The 21918-nt window shown below is 60.1% G+C and overlaps 1 protein-coding gene across 1 annotated transcript in view; it reads right to left on the bottom strand.

Annotated features, from left to right (window-relative positions):
- Positions 1-21671, bottom strand: part of MACROD1 (mono-ADP ribosylhydrolase 1) — a 144932-nt gene extending 123261 nt beyond the window's left edge. The window contains 5 exon segments of the mRNA XM_053899566.1: positions 9317-9433; positions 10088-10189; positions 21223-21313; positions 21316-21396; positions 21398-21671. Coding sequence (XP_053755541.1) covers positions 9317-9433; positions 10088-10189; positions 21223-21313; positions 21316-21396; positions 21398-21526 — 520 coding nt within the window. The 5' untranslated portion in view covers positions 21527-21671.
- Between the last annotated feature and the right edge of the window lie 247 nt (positions 21672-21918).

Raw genomic sequence — 21918 nt, 5'->3', positions numbered from 1 at the left:
CCTATTTTTATGGCAATTACAATGTCCGAAGAGGGGGAGGAAGCAGGGATGGGGAGGAAGGGGGTGGGTACGGCCGTACGAGGACCACTTGTAGCTGCTGGGAGCGGGGTGCAGCGGATGGGGTTTGAATGAACCAAAGCGGGTGATGCCAGCCGGGTGTCCCGGCAGAGGAAGGCCGGCCCCATCCGCCACCGGGCACCGCCCTCCCGAACCGCTGTTGGCCCTGGCTCCGTCCCCCAGTATCCGTCCTCCCTGGTGGCGGCGGAGGCGTGGGGGCTGGAGTCCTCACTGGCTCTGTCTCCTGACACAACCCCTCCTCCCCCACCGCGAGGACACTGATAGCTGTCGCCCCGTGTGCGGGAGGCAGGGCTCAGGGCACAGGGCACCGGGCAGCCTCCACCTAAGGGAGCTCGGCCACCACCTGTCATCAGGGAGCTACTGTGCAGGCAGGCATTCTCGGGCCGCCCGAGCCACCCCAAGGGCACCGCCGCGTGCACAGCCCCATCCAGGGATGGCGACCTGGGGTCAGAGGACACCTGCCCTCCGGGGGCTCCCGTCTGGTGGTGGAGTGAGGTATTTCACTACTGAGAACGACAGTTGTCGCTCACGGAGCCCCTGCGGCCTGCCAGGCACTCGTTCACTTTCCTCTAACCCTCCACAGGGCGCACCAGTGGAAACCGAGGCTGGGAGAAGCCGTCAGCGGAACCGGATTTTTACCCCAGTCTGTATCGTGAGCAGCCACGGCCCTGGCCCCCACTTGCCCGGGGCGCCCTCCCCACGGGCGGCTGCACCCTCTCACACGCGAGAAATCGAGACTACTATTCCCATGTAACACGCACACCCTTCCCCCACTGAAGGCCCTGCCACAAGAGAGGGGGCGCCGGGCCCACCTGCCCTGCACCCTACGGTCAGCAAACCCCAAATCAGGAGGGCCCCCTGCCTCAGCAACCCGCCCTGGGCCCAGAAAGGGCTCAGTTTCCCACGGGAAGGACAAGAAGGAGGTCCCCTCAGGCCTCCCCTGTCCCCGGCCCAGCTGAGCAGCATGTGACAGCAGGCCCCACCCTGCAGGACAGTGCCACCTTCCCAGAGAAGCAGCAGCAGCAGCGAATACAAGAGCTGGCATTTCTTGAGGGCTTCCTTTAGCCCAGACATTGCACTGTCTCCTTTCAAACTCACAGCAACCCCAGGAGGCAGGGCCTGATGCCCTCTTATTCCCATTACACAGACAAGAAAACCGAGGCCGAGATTAGATGACCTGCCTGAGGTCCCACAGCTTGTACCCAGGACGGCAACTGCCACTGCCATGCCCTGTGATGGGGTCACCAGAGCTGGTGGGGCTGTCTGGGGAGCAGGGGTGGGGTGGGGTGGGGTGGGGCGAGGAGACAGGGCCGAGCCTTGGACTCTCTTTTAGGCCATGTTACGTCCTAGAGACCACCCCACGCTGGGGCCAGATCAGGCCTCAGCCAGCAGGCCTCAGGGTCAGGGTTGGGGGTACGTATGAGCCCAGCCTAGGGGTCCGGAGAGAACAGATTCGGCCCAGAGCCCCTGCAAACACAGCCGGCTGCACAGAGCTGGGTGTCGAGAGGAAGGGAAGGGGCGCCAGTTCCTGGGGAGGGCCCGTGGCTTCCGCGTGCTGCGTCCAGACCCCTTCACCTCCCAGGGACACGGCGTACCCATCCGTTAAACAAGCAGGCGAGCCACAGCCTCCCGGAGAGGCCTCAAGCCGGCTGGGCAGCCCTTTGCCAGGGTGCTGGCGGATCATTCTGGTCGAGCAAGCCAAGGGCCGCAGATCCAGCCCTTTTCATGCTTGGCCAATTTAATGGTCCCCATTAATTTCCAAACACACACATTCCCACAAGCTCCGGCCTCCTCAGCTCAGTGCTCGGGAGAGAGAGCACGCTGGGAACACAGACAGGCACACAGGTGCAGGTGCTGAGGCCAGCCGGCCTCAAGGACAGGGAGGAGCCACTCGGCAGGGGGCGGGGGGGCACCGTGTTTCCTGACCTTGTGTCTGTCGTGATGGGGAGAAGAAGGACAAGGAGAAGGGGCCCAGTTCCTGGGGGGGGGGGGGGGCAGGCCTGCTTTGCCACTTTCCTGCTGTGTGACCCTGAGCAGGTCATGGTCCCTCTGGGCCTCAGACACCCTCCCATTTTCCTCTAAGAGACAGCAAATGCCTTGAGGGCAGGTACCGGGTCCGCCTGAGCCTTGTATCCCCAGAGCCAGGAACCTCCCAAGCAGCCTGTAGTGTCCACGGGCAAACGCATTGCCACCCTCTAGCCCTGACATCGAAGACGACGAGTCACGGGGGGGCTGAGCGGTGTCTGGGCTGGGGCAGGAGGAGGAGGCCCAGAGGGGGTCACTGGCACTTCCAGTCCCTCCCTCTGTCTGACCCACTCTCAAAGGCATTCAATCATTTATTCAGCAAACTTTCACTGAAACCCAGGACAAAGGGTCACCGGGTCCAAGGCCCACGGCCCACCCACGTGTTCCCTATGGAAGGACGGGAAGGATCTGGCTAATACACAGGAGACCTGGCAGAAGACCTGGGGGTGGAAGGACCTTTCCAGGGTCCTCGAGTCCTGCCCACTGGCCAAGCTCCGCTCGCTGGACCAGGCCTTGTGAGCCCTCAAGGGAATCTCAATAATTCAGGAGGGATCCATCATTTATGAATTTATGTAACCGCTTCTCGACCTTGTGGAAACGAGCCGCCCTCTTCCTACAGTGGGGGAAATTAGGCCTTGGCACCATCTCGGGTGTTGTGGGGAGGGGGCCAACTGGACCCCAGGCCTCCCAGCCGGCCTTCCAAGCTACTCTGTCCCCTCACCCCTACACTAGAAGCAGAGGGAGCTTCTGAGAACACAAACGTGACTGCATCCCCCTTAAACCCCAAGTCTGAAAGGTGAGGGTTTGATTCCTGGCTCGGCCTTTTACCGGCACTCTGGTCCCGTGTGGGCCTCAGTCTCCTCGTCTGTAAAATGGGGGACATATTAGCACCTGCTAATAGTGAGGCCATGGGTGCGATGTGGGGACAGCTCCCTGCCCAGAGGGAATAATGAATAACAAGCTGCGAGAGCCTAGACACAGAGGCTCTGTGGGCTGAGTTGGGGGCAGGGGGCAGGACCCAGGTCAACCAAGCACGACAGGAGCTACAGCCCGCTACGGGGCCTCACAGGGCCAACGAGCCCAGACCCAGCCGATCCCAGACCCAGATGTTAGCACCACCTTTCCTGCATCAGACCGCCCACTGCCTCAAACGCCACCCCTCCCCCCACTTCTCAGCTGCGCCCCGCAGGGGGTGGGGGTGACAACATACCTACTCTTTGACCAGAAAAGAAAAGGGAACAAGGAAGAGGTGTTCCCACCCCCACCCCCCAAAATACAAGGATTTCCCGGTGGCTCAGTCGGTTGAGTGTCTGAAGTCAGCTCAGGTCAGGAGTTCGAGCCCCACATCAGGCTCGCTGCTGTCAGCTCCGAGCCCACTTTGGATCCTCTGACCCCTCTCTCTGCCCCTCCCCAGCTTGTGTGTGCGCTCGCGCTCTCTCTCTCTCTCTCTCTCAAAAATAAATAAATATATATTTTTAAACACAAGGATTTCCTGGAAGCTCCAGAGTCAGGCAAACCTCCCCTCTCAGCACCAATACTGGTTAGCTGTGTGGCCTTAAGCAAGTTACTTCACATCTCTGAGCCTCAGTCTCCCCTCTGACACCGTGGGCTTACATAATAACACCAGGAGGCCAGGAAAGGTGGCATGGGATGTGCATTCAGCCCAGATCCGGAGGGAGACCCTTGCTCAGGACAGGCCATGGCTCATTCCAAGCTCCTCAGAGCTTCCCCAAGTCTCCCCTACCCTGTCTCACCCCTTCCTGCCAGGGCTCTCCCTCTCTGCCCCTGGAACGCCCTCGTCCACCTTCTGACGCAGTGCCCCCTTCTCAGCACGAGCCCCGCCTCCACTTTGCCTCCTCCAGGCAGCCTTCCAGATTGTCTGCCACCCCTGCAGCAAAAGCCCTCATGGATTTTGCTATCCCTTTCCATTCATGTGTCTCACCTCACACTGGGGAGTAGAGAGTGTGTCTCTTGTAGCCCAGGGCCCACCTCCCTGCCTGGTGCAAAACAGGCCTACCGCACAGTCTGCTGAATGAAGGAAAGGCCGCATAGGAGCTCCAGTTCTGAATCAGTCACTTGCCAAGCTGCGCCTTGGTTTGATCACTGAAAGTGGGGACCGCAGTCCTGCCTGCCTCCAGGATGCCTCCACGTCAGTGCCACGGCGGGGAGGGAGGGGGCAGGCCCTCACCGTGGGCCCCCGGGGGCCTGGGCCCAGCTCCGGCTGGGCTGCCTGCCCCCAGGCTGCCCCGCACCCACCCTCCCTGCCCACTGCGGAGAGGTTGCTGCCGTCGGAGGCAGCCGGCAAGCCTCAGCAAACACATTTAAATCTGAAGTGACAGATAAAGCGATTTACGGCGACAGTTTAGCGTCAGATCACTTCCCACAAGGCAGTCGGCGTCCCTCAGCCCCTCCTGCTTGCTAGTCCATCAAGGCGGTCTCTAAATCACTGACTCTGAGCGGTGGCCCAGGGCCGGCCGGGGCTGGGCTCCTTGGGGCCTCCATGCAGCGGAAAGGATGAGGCCTGGACGGTGACTGGCTCACGAGGAGGAGGGGGCTGTAAGCGGCTGGCAGATTTTCACAAATCAAAGACCCAGGACTTAAGGACACAGAGCACCACTTCATGCCTTATTTTAAATAAATAAGCGGCTCAAAAAACTCCCAGCGAGGCAATTTGTCGCTGTGAAGCATGGCTTTCCACCCGCTCTGCACGTCTCGGCCCGCGTGCCCAGGCCCCTCAAAGGCCTCACGGCCCCCCTGGGTGGGGCCGAGGATGGCCCATTTTTCAGATGAGGAAACAGAGGCTTGGAGCCACCACCAAGAGGAATACTGGGATTCCAATCAGCTCCTGGCCTCTGTGCCCACCGCGGCCCTGACTCGCTGGCCTGGGACGGCTTTGAAGGGGAAGATTCCTTCTGTCTGCACAAAGCATCACATTCATCCCTGCTCTGTCCCGTTATGCCCTGAAGGCCAAAGCTGGCAGCCGGACCCCTGGGCTGGCCAAGAATGGGGGTCTTTCTTTATGCTGGGCCACTTCCTGCCTGGGACTCAGCTGTCTGCCAAAAACTAGGGAGCCACAGGCACAGGCCTGGTAAGCTGGGAACCTCAAGGGCAAGGAAGTGACCCCGCCAAGGTCATACCCCCCCCCATGGCAATAAGAAGATGCAAAAACCCCACAAGCCGAAGCGCCCTCCCCCCCCCCAGAACGGAGACCCCCAGACCTGAGCTTCTCTGGAGGAGATGCCAGGCACAGCTCTCCCCAGACGCAGCCTTGGAAGGGGAGGGCGGGGGGGTCGTAGGCCAACCTGGAGCTCTTCTGCTGCAGAACGGGGGGGCCCGCAGGGGCTCCCTGGTTTATCTTGCCAGCATGGCAACCCCATTTAATTAAGATGGATGCGGCGTGCCCCCGTGGGTAGGAGCCGTGGCCCGCTACCAGATGGCGAGAGCCTGAGACACTCCGGGCACTGCCCGAGCGAGCAGCCTCGGCAGCAGCCTGTGAAAACACAGCCGAGGGGGGCCCGGGGTGGCCTGCACTTCACCTGGGTGCTCGGAGGGTCCTGCCCCTGTGACCGCCAGCCCTGCCACCCACCTGCCAGGCATCCCGCATTCTACTCTCCGTCCCAGCCCCCCTCCATGTACTATGCAGCATACATCACAACACACACACACACACACACACACACACACACACACACACATCCCACAGGCATCGACCATCATAGATCCCACACAGAGTACACACACGCTCCAATCACATCGCAAATACCAACAGAGTGGGGTAAAAAGCAGGCCTGGACTTCAAACGCCAGAGGCCCAGTTGGCAAACAGTCTGATTTCCCCAAAGTCCCGAGAGAGGCCATGGGCAGAGTCGCTGCGTGGGAGAGGAGGAGGCCAGAAAGCAGGGAGGGCGCCCGGCCCCGGCCATCCCCAAGGATCCCCAGGGTCCCTCGAAAGGGTGGGAAGGGAGACTGCAGCCAGGCTGGAGACACCCCAAGCTCACAGCTCTTCAGGATGGAGGGAGTTTAAAAAAAAAAAAATTCTTTTTAAATTTTATTTATTTTTGAGAGACAGCGAGGCGGAGGGTGAGTGGGGGAGGGGCAGAGAGAGAGAGGGAGACACAGAATCCGAAGCGGGCTCCAGGCTCTGAGCTGTCAGCACAGAGCCCGATGCGGGGCTCGAACCCATGAACTGCAAGATCATGACCTGAGCTGAAGTCGGACGCCCAACCGACTGAGCCACCCAGATGCCCCCAGGATGGAGGGAGTTCTAAGGATCCTGACCCCCTTTACTCTCGCAAGTCCCTCCCAGCTCCCCTGCATGCTTCCCCCTCCACGGTCCCTGCAGCTGGAGCCCAGCCCAGCCAGCTATGGCACCTTCCCTGCCCCCATCCCCATCTGGCCACAGGGACAAAAAGAAACTCCCCACACACACAAAATCCAGAAACTCCAAAGCTGACCTCAAGTCCCCAGCACCACCACCCCCGCCCCCACCACTCCCCATGGGCCTCTGACCCCCATGGGACCAACACTGCCCTCAGCTTCAAAAATAAAAATTTAAAAATTCGCACCCCGCTATAATTGCTCGCTCCTTTTCCTCATTGTGGCTCGGCGGTCGGTGCTGAGAAGCAATTATTCATGGCTAATGATTATAATCAAGTCAAATAGAATTTAATGGACACGTATTCTCTTCCTGCTTGAAACTTTACATATGAATTAAGCACATATGGGTTTCACGAGGCACAGACCAGATTTATGCAGGCCCGAAAAGCCCCGCGTTGCCGCGACTTTTATTCTGCTAATAAACAGGCTGATTTACGGGCACCACCGGGCGCGGAAACCGCGATCTCTGCTGCCCCCTGGTGGGCGGCAGGCCGGAGCTGAGCCAAGGCCATTGGGGCCCCCAGGGATGAGGCCGGAGGACCCTGGGCGTGGGGCCCCAGGCCACCGCCACCAATAACCCCTGAGGTCTGACCAGTGGCAAGGCCACGGGGAAAATGCCTGGAGGGAGGGCCCAGAGGGGAAGCAGGCTCTGTGTGGGAGCCCTACGGCCGGGGCCTGCCTCAGCCATTCCCGGGGGTCCTCCCTGCTGTGAGAATCTAGGGGAAAAAAGGAGATCCCAGGACAACACACCAAGAAGCGTCGGGTAAACTGAGGCAAGCAGGGAGAGGTGAAAACTGCTCATCAGCAGGAGGCGCCCAGCATCCCTTGGCATTCCCGCACACCCAGAGCGTCAACGGCGGCATCGGTTCTAGCGCCAACAACAGAGGCAGGTGATGAGTCCTTGGTTCACTCCAGGTGCTGCATGAGCATCACCGCTCACGAGCATGGGTCCCTAATGCCCCCAACAACCCGGTGACTGGGCTTTCTACCGTCCCCGTCACGCAGAGGGGGAGACAGAGGCCCAGGCACGTACACGGAGAAGAGGAGTCCCCAGAGAGATGCGGCAAATGCCCCCACCCCCAACCCAGTGCAGCTGAATGCAGCTGGGACCAAAGTGCTCTTCTGAGAGCGAGGGGGGCTCAGAGCCGCTGCCCTCGGGAGTCCGGCCAGGCACAAGGGCATTTCAGAAAAGCCACGAGTCCCATCCACGGCCCCGCATGCAGCCTCCACCCTGTCCCTACTGCATCCCACCAACACCCTCCCTTGGGCTCCGCACCTCCCTCCTGGCCCTCCGACTCCGTTAGAAAGGAGCTGATAAGATGCCCCATTTATCCTTCTGACCACTTTGCAGCTCATCAGGAAAAGTGCTGCCAGGGATCCATTCACACCCTTGCCAACGAAGGCCCAGGCACCCAGCAGAGCAGCCCCATCAGCCTGCAGGGCTGAATCCTCAGCCACGGCTCCAAGGCTTGGTCCTTCCACCCCAGACCAGCCCCTCCTGGGTCCAGGTGGCAAGAAGGCCCTTCTCCTCCGGACCACTAGGACATCTGCCGACCCAGCTTGGCTTGTCTTCACCCCATGTCTCCCCAGAGACTCGCAGACCTGCTAAGCGGCCTGAGAGAAACCCAGCAGAAGCACCAGCAGAAACTCGAAGGTGACCGAGCTCCCTCTGCTCTGAGTCAGAACTCCTGCCTTTGTGTGACCGGTCACCTGTGCGCTGAGATGGGCAACGTGGCGGCGGGGGCGGGGGTGGGGTGGGGTGGGGAGGACACCTGTGTGACTGCACAAACAGGCAGAAAGATACACAGAACAATGCCACTGCCAGAAATGCAACCCAGACCACCAGCAGGCGGGCCTGGGACAGGCCGAGTGGCTGCCTCACCCCAGGTTCCGTGAGCCCGGACCAAGAAGAGCAGCAGGGCAGGCCCACCACGTCCCAGGGTCACTGGGCGATGCCACTCCCTGGCCAGCGCTGGGGTTAGACACAATGGCTGCAAGCCCGAGGGCAAGGTGGAGGAGATCTGAGCCGCTGGGGGGGGCGGGGGGGCGGGGCTGAGACTGCACTGGTCGGGAGGTGGATGTGGAGGCACAGCAAGGTTTCCCCAGAGGAGGCTCTGCCCGAGTCTCCAAACCTTTCTCGAAGGAAGCTCCTCCCCGCGAAGCTTGATAAGCAGGTGAACGAGGGCTGGGATTCACCCCCACTCGTTCTGGCCCCACGAAGTACCATGGACTTGACTGTCCCTTGACGCCCCACTCCTGACCTTGGCCAGACACCCGCAGCCTAGGAGGAGGGCAGCCACCTTCCTCCAGCCCCCAGGAGGGAGAGAAGCAGGAGGCCGGCTAGAGCCACAGCAGGAAGCTGAGCGTAGGGCACAGGGGCCTCTGCCCCCGCTTTCCCCTTGACGAGCTCCCTCGCCTGCTCCAGGTATAAAGGGGGGGGCACGGCAGGCAGGAGGCAGGGGAAGGAGAGCAGTGGTCGGGCGTCTAGAGCCCTTGAGGTCAGACCGCCCTGTTCTGGCCTCCGCCTTCCTGGCAGGGCAAGCCCGGCGCGATTCCAGCCAAGCTCTCTCCCTTCCCGGCCGCTAATGGGTCTCGGAGCTGCAAGGCAGCTCGGCCAAGGAGCCCCCGACTCGGCAGGTCAAGGTTTCAAGGGAAGGCAGTCGGCACGGCCCACGCGCTGGGCTCCTGTGGCGCCGGCGAGCCACCCGCATCCGGCCACCCGAGCCTCGCTGGAGCCAGGCGGCGCCCACCCGCGCCCGGCACCGCAGACCGGAAGCGAAGGTGACGAGGCGGCCACCCGGGTCTGGGGCGCGGGCCAGCCAGAAGCCCCCACTCACCGGCGTTGACGATGGCGTCCACCTCCAGCTTGGTGATGTCGCCTCGGAACAGGGAGATCTTCTCGTTCAGTTGCTTATCCTTCTTGTACTTTGGCTCCTCCACCTTCGCGGTCACCCCTGGACAAGCAGAGGCCAAGGGGTGGGGGTCGGAGAGAGGCCCGCACTACAGAGGGACCCACCGGTGCCTCCGTCGACCCCCACCCCCACCCCCACCCCCCTCCGGAGGCAGCCTGAGGCGTGGTGACTGAGGACACTGGTCACGGCCACCCACGATGATTAAGCACCTCTCGTGTGAGGCACACGCTCGGTGCCCTTGAATTTTCGCAAGGTTAAACACAGGTGCACTATTAATGTCACTCATCCCCATTTTACAGACGTGGAAACTGAGGCCTAGGCGGGTGACCGCCTACCGGTTCCCCGGGTGCCCCGGGTTAGCGGTGGCCGGGCGTGCAATTTGCAGGGCCTGGACGCTCGCCAGCGTGCCCCACGGCAGGCCACTATCCCTCTGCGTCAAATCCCGGCTCCTGACAACCGTGCGGGCGGGCGGTCCGGGGCTCAGTTTTCCCAACAGCACAATGCGGATAAAAACGGAACCTGCCTCAGACTGTGCTCATAATTAAGGGAGGTGATGCACACACTACCGTGCCCCACACATAGTGAGCGCTTGACGCACACGGCTGACCTTCCTGGCGCGGTCGGTACGACGCTCCCCCCACCCGGGCTGAACAGGCCCCCCGCCAAGTAGCCAGGGGTCCCTGGCGCAGGGCCTACCTTTCGCCGTCTCCTTCCATGTCGGGATCTTCTTCAGCCTGACGAAGTCCCTGCAGAAGTAATGTTCCTCTCGCTGCTTGTCGCTCAGGCCCTTCAGAAATGCTACAGGGGTGAGACGGGGCAGGCAGGAAGGAGAGTCAGGGCCGGCAGGCAGGAAGGAAAGCAGTCCCAGGGGTTTCTCCCACCCCCCAGCCCCCGTAGGCTCCCCTCCTCACCGAGACTGTCACCTCAGCCGAGGATGCGAACCAGCCCTACATGTCCACCCTTCCCACAGGCACACGAAGAGGCAGGGTGTTAGAGCCAGGAGGCCCCTAGAACATTCCGCTCTGCCCACTTTGTTCAGGAGGGGAACTGAGGCCCGGGAAGACAGAGGACAGCTCTCAGGTACCACAGACCTGAGTTCGGGATTCAGCTCTGCCACTCTCCAGCTGTGTCCACGGACCTCTGGGTCCCTAATTTCTACATTTAGAGCATGAGGATTAAGATGCCCCTTAAAGGATAATCTCAAGCTTACTCAGTGCATATAAGGAAAGCAGGTTGGTGGCACGGATGAGTTACATCATCAGTTACATCCTCAATAGACCGCTTCATCATCACATGGTTATTTGGAGGGGGCAGGACACAGGGAACAGGACAGACATCCTCCAAGAGCCAAAGAACCAAGCAGATCTGGTGGCTGTTCGCGGCATCCCCCCAGAACGGGCAGAGAGTTCCCCACAGACAGATGCCCGGGTGGGCTTCTCCCAGTGTGAACCAAGTAAGCAGCTAGAATTGCCCCCATCTTACCGAGGAGGAAACGGGGATCTCGGAAAGGGTAGGCCATACATAGTCACACATAGCCCCTTCCCCCTGCTCTCTCTCTCTCTGTCTCTCTCTCTTTCAGCACGGAGCCCCCTTCTGAGGCTTCCCACTAGCACAGCGGTCCAGGCTTCTGGCTCTCGGGCTCCCTCTGCCGGCCTGAGGCCGCCAGGCGCCCAGGCTCTCAGCCCAGCCTTGTCCCCCTAGACCGCATGCTCCCCAAATGGAGCGGCCCTCACTGACCACTTGTTGGTGGTAGGTAACAAACAGCCAAGGCCACACTCAAGGAACTCAAAAAGCATCAGAAAATGTGCAGAGGTGGGGGGGGGGGTTGGCAATTAGGGGAGGCGGTGGGAGAGGAAGGGTTTGCCTCCTGGAGGCTTCTGCAAAGGGCAGGTGTTCAGCAGAGAGGTGGGGCCTCCAGCCGCGCCCTTCACCTTGCAGAAGTCAGTGCATCCACAGCCTTCGCTCCTCAAGGACGCACCAGGAGCACGGGAAGGGCCCAGCTCACAGCCCAGCTCCGTATTATGGTTGGGATTATTATAAAAGGTTCACAGCACCCCAAATCTGCTTCAGCTGTGGCTTAAGCCAGAACGATACTTTCTGGCAGCCCACTCCCCAAACCTCTTCCACAAACACCGACGATGTGCATTTGGTACAAGGATAAGGCAGACGTGGTCCTGGCCCTAGGGGATTAAATTCGGATTCAAAATGCTTTTACCAGGGGCACCTGGGTGGCCCAGTCGGTTAAGCATCCGACTTCCGGCTTAGGTCATGATCCCACAGTTTGTGAGATCGGGCCCCACCTTGGGCTTTCTGCTGTCAGCTCAGAGCTCACCCGGAATCCTCTGTCCCCCGCGCTCTCTCTCTGCCCCTCCCCCCCCCTCAAAAAACAAATAAACATTAAAAATATGCTTTCACCAAACTCGTGCAACTCAACACCAACGAAGCAAACAATCTGATTTTTTAAAAATGGGCAAAAGAGGGGCGCCTGGGTGGCTCAGTCGGTTGAGCATCCGACTTCGGCTCAGGTCATGATCTCGCGGTCCGTGAGTTCGAGCCCCGCGTCGGGCTCTGTGCTGACCGCTCAGAGCCTGGAGCCTGTTTCAGATTCTGTGTCTCCCTCTCTCTCTGACCCTCCCCCGTTCATGCTCTCTCTCTGTCTCAAAAATAAATAAACGTTAAAAAAAAATTTAAAAAAAAATGGGCAAAAGATTTGCATAGACGGTTTTCAAAGGAGACATCCAGAGGGCCGGGAGACACACGAAAAGCTGCTCGAATCACTCGTCATCAGGGAAATGCAAATCGAAGCCACAGTGAGATGTCACCTCACACCAGCCACGATGGCTAGAATCAAAAAGACAGGAAACAAGGAATAACAAGGAGTGGCGAGGCTGTGGAGAAAAGGGAACCCTTGTGCACTGTCGGTGGGAATGTAAACTGGGGCTTCCACCGTGGAAAACAGTTCGGCGGTCCCTCGAGAAATTAAAAACAGAAATACCGAGGGCGCCCGGCTGGCTCAGTTGGTAGGGCATGCAACTCTTAGTCTCGGGGTCGTGAGTTTGAGCCCCGCGTCGGGGGTGGAGATAACGAATGAATGAATGAATGATGAATGAATGAATGAATGAATGAAATACCATACGATTCGGTCATTTCACTTCCGGGCATTTACCCAATGAAAGCACTGAGTCAAAAAGATACGTGCGCCCCCTAACATTCACTAAAGCACTATTTACAGTCGCCCAGACACGGAGGCAACCAAAGTTGGATGGCCCAACGGGTAAGAAAGATGTGGTTGATGTATACAGTGGAACAAAAGAGAACGAAATCTTGCCATCTGCGACAACATGCGTGGAGTTAGAAAATGTTATGCTGAGTGAAATAAGTCAGACAGAACAGGACAAGTACGACATGATTTCACTTAATATGTAGAATCTAAAAACCAAAACAGAAACTGCCTCAGTTGGCACAGGGCCAAGGGGCACGGGGATGGGGGAAATGGGTGACGGGGACTAAGAGGAACGAATCTGCAGTTATAAAATAAGTAAGTCACGAAGAATGAAAAGTACAAAAAAAAAAAAATGCTTGGGGTGCCTGGGTGGCTCGGTTGGTTAAGCATCCGACTTCGGCTCAGGTCATGATCTCACCGTTTGTGGGTTCGAGCCCCGCGTCGGGCTCTGTGCTGACAGCTCAGAGCCTGGAGCCCGCTTCGGATTCTGTGTCTCCCTCTGTCTCCGCCCCTCTCTGGCTCACATTCTGTCTCTTTCTCTCTCTCTCTCTCTCTCAAAAAACAAATAAGCATTAAAAAAATAATAAATAATAAAAAATTTAAAAAAATGCTTTCGCCAGATATAGATTACAAACTCTCCCCACCGCCAGCTAAGGGGCCAAGGATATCCGACCGTGGATGGCACCCAGTGTGGACAGTCCCCTCCGTCACTAATGTGTTTCTATGCTCCCAGCCCATCTCCCTGCCTGGAGGGAGGACCCAGAGGGAAGCAGGCTTCTCAAGGGGCTGCTTTCCCCGCTGGACATGTGACCCCGGGCACAATCTGAGTAACAGGTCAAGGGCTCCCACATAAATGCTCCTTTCTTTGTGTGTTGGGGGGAGGGTGTTGGTATTTGGAAAAGAGCTGAAGTGCTTCTCCAAGGCTTGGCTGTCCTCTTCGGGAAAGCAGGGGGCGGCGGGGGGGGGGGGGTTCCAGAAATCTCTCCCTCCTGTTCTAAAGAAAAGCAGAACAGGCCTAATCGGGTACATAGCAAAGCACTCAGCTGCTGGCGGACAGAACCACTGAGCCAAGGACAGACTGTGGAGCAAAGGCCAGGCTCCATCCAGGCTCTGCCGCGGCCTGATAGTCTGAATGCAGAGCAGTTAGTTAATAAATATTTACTGAGCACCCACCATGCACCAAGCCCCTCGGGTGGGAGGCAGGGGGAGCTTTGGGGCCTGACCAAGCAGAGGGGAGGCGGGGACAGATTCCTGGAGGAGGTACCTCTGACTCCTCGGGTCTGCCCCAGAGGCTGCAGAATTGCTAGAGAAAATCCCGTGGCGAAACAGAAGGCTCCCTCTAAATTCCTGATCGCCTCCCCTGGAGGCCCAGCTGCTCCCCCTCGCCCTTCTCCCCTTTCCCAAGGACCCTCCCCCCACATCCAGAAGATGCTGCCTCCTCCCGCAGGCTGGGAACTGGGCCACGGCCCCTGCCTGGCCCTCCCTCCCTCAGCCCAGGCTGCCTGCTCACCTCCCAGAGGCTCCTGTGGTTCCTCCTCCCCTGGACTGTCCTGTCTCTGCCCTCAGACACCCCCTCGTGGCCTCTCGTGTCTCAAGGTCATAAACCCTCCCTCAACCGTGCACTCTGCACCCTGCAGCCGAGGCCTCCTTTCTGTCTCCCGCCTCCACTGTCTCCACTTCCTCCCTCTCCTGCTCCCCTGAGCCCTCACCGGTCTCACCAAGGCCAAGGTCAGAGACACCACACAGGTCACATGGCCCCATGCAGGGGCCCTCTTGTCCTCCCGTATGCACTCAGCATCCCCCCTTCCCCTCAGGATCCCTCCTCTCCTGGCTCCCACCCCACTCACCCCTAAGGTCTCCTTGCTGCCTCCCCTCCTCCTTAATCTACACCCTCTCCCTGGTGTTCACATCCATCCCGTGCATTCAAAACCCTCCTTCGGCTAATGGTCCCGGGGCTACACCTCCAGCCCCTCATCTCTCCGCCGAGAGTCCTATCCTCCTTCCCCCCAAAAGTGGTTTGTTCTCTCTTTCACTCTTCTCCCTTCTCAGTGAACAACCCCCAACTCCGCTAGGACCCCCAAACCAGGGCTCCTTCCTTTCCCCCAGTCCCCTGGTTCCATCAAGCTGCAGGCTGTTAGATCTATCCCCACAATACCCCCCAAAACCAAGCCTTCTGCTCACCCCCGGCAGGGGCCAAGGCGCTCTCATTGCTCCCTAGAACCATCTGGAAGCTGTCTACTGCCCGTGCACTCCTCACGTCCACCCGATTGCCTGTTCCTCACACAGCAGCCCAGGGACCTTGGGAACAGAATTCTCTCCACTTAAAGCTCAGTTCAAACTGCAAGTCCCCACCAAGGCCCACATGACAGCCACGCCTCTCCCCCAACCTCCTCCACGGCCTCCCTCCCCATAACACTCCACTCTCCCTCCTACACCTCTGCAGTCCACGCAGATCAATCTCCTTTCAGTTCCTCCCACAGTCAGACTGTTTCTTGCCTCAGGGCCTTTGTACCTGCTGTGCCCCCTGCCTGACCTTCCTTTACAGGCCCCTCCCAGCTGCCTCCCCCACCCCCAGAGTAGCCCCTCCCCTACTGGCTATGCCTTATTCCTCTCCTGACCTTGGCCACTTGGGGATCTGTGGTGTTTACTTTGGATTCCCACCATCTGGCACAGGGCATGGCATGTGTGAGCGCCGATGGGCATCTGTGGGATGAACCAATGAATGAATGAGCTGAGACCTGAATGTTGAGGGCGGGTTTGCTAAGACAACAGAGTCTTCCAGGTGGAGGAGACAACACAGGCAAACGCCCTGAGGAAGGAGACAGCATTCGGGTGGGGAAATGGAGGGAGATCTAGAACAGCTGGACCAGAGAGCAAAGGCAAGGCAAGGCCGCCGTCTCGGCTCATCTCCCATCTGAAGAACAGAGACAGTGGAAGGAACATGCTGGTCCCAGCCGCTCCTTGGGTTTGAGTTCACGACCTCCCGACATCACGTTCACGGGCAGGTCACTCGCCCTCTCTGAGCCTCAGTTTTCTCATCTCTGGGATAGGGAGCGGGCAGGCTGGCCGTGAATGAGAAGGGGCTGTCAGGGCGTCTGGAAGCTGCAAAATGCAAGACGCAGAGCAGATACACGGCCCTTCCTGCGAGCGGAGACTCGAAGAGCGCAAAGCGAAACAGGACGAAATTGGGGGGGGGGGGGAAGGCTTTTCTTTTCCAACGTGGAGGCGAAGAGGAACTTTGTGAATTATTTGGGTGCCCACATTTGTCATCTTGCACGCTTGAGACCAAAGATATCCCTGCTCAGAGGCTTTGGCACGCCCAAGCGTGGGGTTCTCTCAGCCTGCCGAGACACTGGAGGGACTGGCCAGCCAGGACCGGGGCCAACCCTGCAGGACTCCCGTGTGCTGAGTCCCTCTGGCTGGGCAAGCCAGGACGGGACCCAGGCCAAGGCTCTCGCGACACCGTCCTCCCCGGTATCTGGGGCCCGGTCTGAGGGGCCCACAACCCGCGCAGCCCGCACGGCCCCCTCTAGCAAAATCCAAAAGATGGCTCCACCTCCCAGCCTGTCTCTTCCAGTTCACGGTCCCCAGGCACACACCTAGCGTGGGAGGCACGACGTCCTCATCTCCAGAGCGAGGCTGTGGCCTGACGGACCCCTGAGGAACCACACACGGCGCTGGTCTCTGATTTACGGGGAAGGAGAAGCCAATGGTGACTCCCCCCCGGGCTCCGAGGGACCAAGGGTCATCCTCACTGCCTTGGCTTCCGCTGTCAGAGAAGCCCCACACATTTATAACATTTTCTTCCTCCTTTTGCCAGAAGGACGGATGCAGACTGAAGGCACAAGCGAGTTTTATTTTCCTTATAAAAGATGTATAACACACGTTTTAATTTTCTTTTTTGGAGAGGCGAGGGTATTTCACAGCTCAGTGAGACAGGTGTTGCAAAAAGATGTTTGCAGTAAATTTTGATGGGGAGGCCTGACCCCGGACGGAGCGCTCAGCGGCTCTCGGGCACGAAAGCCGGGCTGGAGGAAGCAGCCTGTGCCAGAGCCATAAAGTGCAGCGGGCGAACGGGAATTCAATGATGTGTTTTAAGAAGTGTCTTTATGGCACTTTGCTAGACGGTGTTCAGAAAGGTGAGGGCCGGCTGGCGCAGAGGGAGATTCCTCTTCTGGAGAAGGCCGGGTGGATGGGGCTGATAACGGCGGGGCTCGGGGAACACAGCGGCAGGGGCATTAATCACCCGGGCCCAATGTCCCCCAAGAGCAGGGCCTCATCAAAATCACGGGCAACGGGCAGACGGGGCATGAGGCACCTCGGAGCTTTATTGCCCTCCCTAGGCCCCCGCGCCTTCGCCCGTGCTGGGATATGCCAAGGCCGCTTCCTCAGAAGACAGGTGGGGGAAGACACCCCCCACCCACCCACCCCCCCCCCCCCCGTTCCCAGACGTGCCTGTGGATTTCCCCAGTTCGGTCATCAAATCAGAGAAACCATCCACTCTGCGTGAAAACCCACGGAGGGTTGAAATTAGTCCTCGTCCCCTTCCCAGTGAAAAGCGGGGTCAGAACAGGCGAGCGCTAGCTTGCGGAGAGGAAACGAGGCTCAGGATACACAGGTCGGGGCTCCAACACTTGAGACCACGAGGGAGACAAGTTTACACAGGCCCAGTGTTGCCGTGGCCAAAACAGAGCAGAGAGGGGAGATGGGCCTGAGGGGTGGCAAGAAAGGGGGCCGCTGGGGACCCTTGGGACACCGTGGGGGCCACCATATTCAAAATGGTTTCTGATGCGAGCCCAGCACGACCCACGGAATCAGGTGCTGTTGGCCCCGTTTGGCAGATGGGGAAACCGAGGCATGGGGAGCGTGGAGGCAGGGGTGATGGGGCTTGCCCATGTCTGGTGACACCAATGCCCACCCTCTTTTTAGCAGTTCGCTCTGCCCCCACTGCAGGTCAGAAGGAGGACCTGTGGCCCTTCTCCCGAAGGCTGCACCCCACCCTGTGGGGACACAGCCCCTATTTGCCCCCAGTGCTCAACCTTAAGTCCCCTCGTGCCCAACTCCCTTTACAGTACAACAATCTTCTGATAAAAAGGCACTATCTGGGGGGATGATGAGGCCCCCTCCCAGCACTGAGGGAATTAAATTAGGGAAATTATCCTCTGGCCAGTGAAATCAGATACAACGGAGAGCTCCCCCCAAAGACCGTCTCCTAGCCAGGGAGATCCAGCCTGGTGGTTTTTACTTACCCCGAGGGAGAATGGGTCTACAGAAGTGGCCAGTCAGCTTAAGAGGGAGGAAGAGAATACCTAGAGGGAGGCAGAATTCGGCCATGTGTCCAGGGGACTCATGGGGCCAGGAGCTGAGACATCCCCCACCCAGGGCCCGGGGCAGGCGCTCGGCACTACAAAGAGACTGAAACGCTGAGCGAGTGACCGACCACCCAAGGAAGGGGCTCCTCGGTGGGCAGGCCCACCCCTTGCAGGGAAGCCCTGCCCAGCCTGCCCAGGACGGTGGGAGCGGCTTCCGCAATCGTTCACCCAGCTCCGCAGCTAAGAGCACAGGCTCTCAGTGAGTGAACTCAGACTATGCTTTGGCTTCCACGTGGCTGTTCCACGGGGAGAGGAGGCCCCGCCCAGGCACCCGCGAGTTTCCAGACCCAGTGTGATCATATCTCCCTCCGAGAGCGCCGTGTCAACCTTCTGACGCTCCATCAGGCTCCCGTGAGCTTGGTTACTGTGTGCCAGTCTTCGAGAGAGGATCGTCTCAGGCACAGACGGGCCTTTGGGGGCCTATGTCCGTATATCCCCGAGAGAAAGGAGAGCATGTGTCCATCAAAGACACGTACGGGAATGATCAGAGCAGCGCTAGTCCCAACAGCCCCAAACTGGAAAACGAAACGCCCACCCACAGAACGGGCACCCGAAGTGGGGTAGGTCCACGCCATGGCATACTACACAGCAATAAAGAAAAAAGAGCAGAATGAAGGAAAGGTGTGGGGGCCTCCCCAGGAGGACCAAGGCTTGGACCCCAATCAGAGGCAGAGTCCAGCTAAAGCGGCTCCCCGGGGGGTGGTGGTTTTAAAAAGATACCTCGGATTCTTTGAGCCTCCTCCCTTCCAAAGGTAGAGACTAATTTCCCTCCCCTTGAATCTGGGCCAGACTCCATGACTCCATTCTAAGCCCCAGAATAAAACAGACGGGTCGGCGTGGGACTTTGCAAACTAGGTCACAGAAAGGCACCGTGGCTTCTGGCTTGGTCGCCTCACGCTCCCTGTCTTGGGTTACGTGCTCCGGGGGAAGCCAGCTGCCATGTCGTGAGGACACCCAAACAGCCTCGTGGAGAGACCCCCCTCTCCCCCCCCCCGGCCCGCGGTGAACTCAGGCCTTCAGCCGACGGCCACTTTATGTGAGTGAGCCACCTCACTCACTTGGCCGTAACCAAGTCCCAGCGGGCCTCCTGGAAACCCTCACACAGAACCACCCCGCCAAGCGACCCCTAGGTTCCTGACCCTCAGACACTTGAGATAATAACCGTCGTTTGCCGTTTTAAGCGCCTGAATTTGGGGATAACCTGTGCTTCAAAAATATTTCACTAAAACACACAGATCACCCCGACAAGCCTGCTGGGGGTCTTTGCACCCGGGGCCGCGGCTCCTGGGGCAAGGCTGCCCCCCTCACACTGCCCCCTGACTGGACACTGGAGCTCAGGCAGCGCCATCTGCCACGGTTTCTTCCCAGCAGTGACCTCTGTCTGGCACCGCCCCATTGGCTTGACCACATTTTCAACTGTTTCCTGCCCCTAGGGAAGAAGCTTCGTGAGGGCAGGGACCTCGCCTATGTCACTCATGACTGAATCCCAGCAGCAGAACAGTGCTGGCCGCATAGAAGGCGCTCAGTAAAAATGGATGAATGAGGGGCGCCTGGCTGGCTCAGTCAGAAGAGCATGAGACTCTTGACCTCGGGGTCGTGAGTTCAAGCCCCACGTCGGGTACACGGAGTACTTAAAAATAACTATACTTAAAAAAAAAAAAAGGATGAATGAATGGAAATCCCAGCTCCAAGCAGAGACACAACAGTAGTCTGGGAATCCCTGGCCTGTCAGCTTCACAAGGTCTGGAAGTTTTCAAGGGGCACCGGGGAACGGGAGGGGGCGGGGAGCTGGATCCTAGAAATAGTGGCAGATCCAGGAGCAGGTGGCTGGGCCCCTTGCCTCCCTCGCTTTCTTTCCCACCAAGCTGGCTTGCTGCTCTCTGACAGGGAAGGGGAAGCAGGCTCCCCCTTGGGGACAGTCCCTGTGCCAGGAGTCTCTGCCAGTTCCCCCAACCCCCCGCCCTAACCAGCGTTCTAGGGCCAGGGCTGAGGGCACGACGGACACTGTGTGCGTAGAGCAAAGTCAAGTGTTCTGCCCGAGCTTTAAGATCCCGGTGAAGGAACACTATTCACGACAGGGGGAAGTCATCTTGAACTCTACCTTAATTCTGAGAGGCGCCTTCCCTTTACCTCCACCCCCCACCCCAGGCCAGCCCCAGGCCTGCCTCGCCAGACCCCGCCAGACCCCGCCAGACCCGGTGGCCGCACCCACTCCACCACAGGGGCCCAGCCAATGAGCCACCTCCCCTGTGCTTTTGAAAGGGGATCCAGCCAGGAATGGTTACAGGAGCTCTCCCGAGCAGGCTGTGAAGGGCAGGGGCAGCTGGGCGGCCTATTTGGGGCTCTGCAGGCCGGGTTCCCTCCCTTCGCTGTTCTGTGCGGGGGCCCAGAGTCCAGCCCTGGGACTCATGCCCGACCAGGACTCACGACCCATCCCGGAGCGGTAGGAAATGGCTTGATTCCTGGGGGTGCGGGGCGGGGGGCGGCGGGGGGGGGGGGGGTCACTGTTCTCACAGACATAATGCCCCATCCCTGTCCTGCCTCTCCCCAACCCCTCAGCCCTCTGTCCCCCAGGAATGGGGCAGAAACTGTTCACAAGTGGCCAGAGGCCAGGGATGAGGGCAAAAGGGCACTACATCATGTGCCCAGAGAGACAGGCCTGCAGGGTAGGGGCGGGGTGGAGGTTGGACTGGCCTGCCCAGGGAGGCCCCTCTGTGGGGGCCATCTGATCCCACCAGGTGGGACCCCAGACCCGGAGTTGTCCCCCTCGGCCCACTTCCTGCCACTCTGCCTACAATGCCACCACTTGAGAAACCATGCTACACAAAGCATGGGGAATTCAGGAGCCCAGCGTCAGCTCTGCCACCAACTCCCAGTGACCTTGGGCTTAGCAGCTCAGTTTCCCTCCTGCACAACGGAGTCAGGCGGTAGGTCCTGGATGATCTCTGGGGGTGCCCTGGGACCCATGCGGGCGGGGTAAGGCCGTCCTCCTCACACTACCCCCGACAGGGGGCCCGGACCTCCTACGGAGTGAAGTGGTTTGCAGGGTGGGGGCCGGGCGCACGGGGGAGGGGGGGGCGTGGCTGTGAGTGGAGGGGTCCATACTGGGGCATACGAGGCCTTAACTTCCCCGGGCCTCCCGGGTGGAAGAGGCGGCGGGCGGGGTGCTGTCCAGCCGGGGAAGGCCCACGTGGGGCCGCCCTCGCCCCTCGCGCCCCCCTCCTGCTGACACTTACATTTTGCCTCCTTCCAGTCGGTGGAGGTGCTCAGGTCCACCTTCGCCGCCATGGCCAGGGGGGCCCAGGTGCGCACCCCGGCTCTCCTCTCCGCCCCACCGCCGCCGCCCCCCAAGCCCCAACTCCCGCTGGGGTCCGCGCGCCGGGGCCGCAGGCGCCCAGGGACGCCGGGGGGACCGCACGCGCTGCTGCGGGTCCGCGTGGCACCCGCCGAGGGGCCGGGCCAGGGGCGCGGGACGCAGAGCAGCTGCCCCGCCGCGCGCAGCTGTGCCAGGCGGCCGGACACTTGGCTCCGCAGAGACATGAGCGGGCGGCGCGGGGCGGCTCCCCGCCCACTTGGACTCTATTTACGGTGCTGGGAGAGTCTCTCCCTGAGCCGCTCGGGACCCGGTGGTGTGTGCACGCCCGCGGCGACCGGCTCCGAGCCGGCGGGCCGCGCGGCCAGAAACCCCGAGCGCGCCGCTGGGCACCCTGGAACTTGTAGTCCCGGCCGCCCGACGGGCCCCCGCACTCGTATACACACGTGCGCGCCCCGCCCGGACCCCGCGGGCTCCAGGCGCCCGGGATCGCGCCGCGCGGGAGGCTCCTGCTTCTCAGGGGGTCGCGCGGTGGCCTGGCGCCCCCTCGGGGCTCGCCGCCAACTTCCCGGCCTGTGGGGCCGCCCGCCACCCCCAGCGCGGCCCGGGCCCGCCTCTG

This window comes from Panthera pardus, unplaced genomic scaffold, assembly GCF_024362965.1.
Source record: "Panthera pardus isolate Hobbes unplaced genomic scaffold, ASM2436296v1 HiC_scaffold_12, whole genome shotgun sequence".
In the NCBI taxonomy this organism is placed as follows: domain Eukaryota; kingdom Metazoa; phylum Chordata; class Mammalia; order Carnivora; family Felidae; genus Panthera; species Panthera pardus.
Note: the sequence above shows the minus strand (reverse complement) of the source record. Positions and strands in the feature narration are given on the sequence as shown.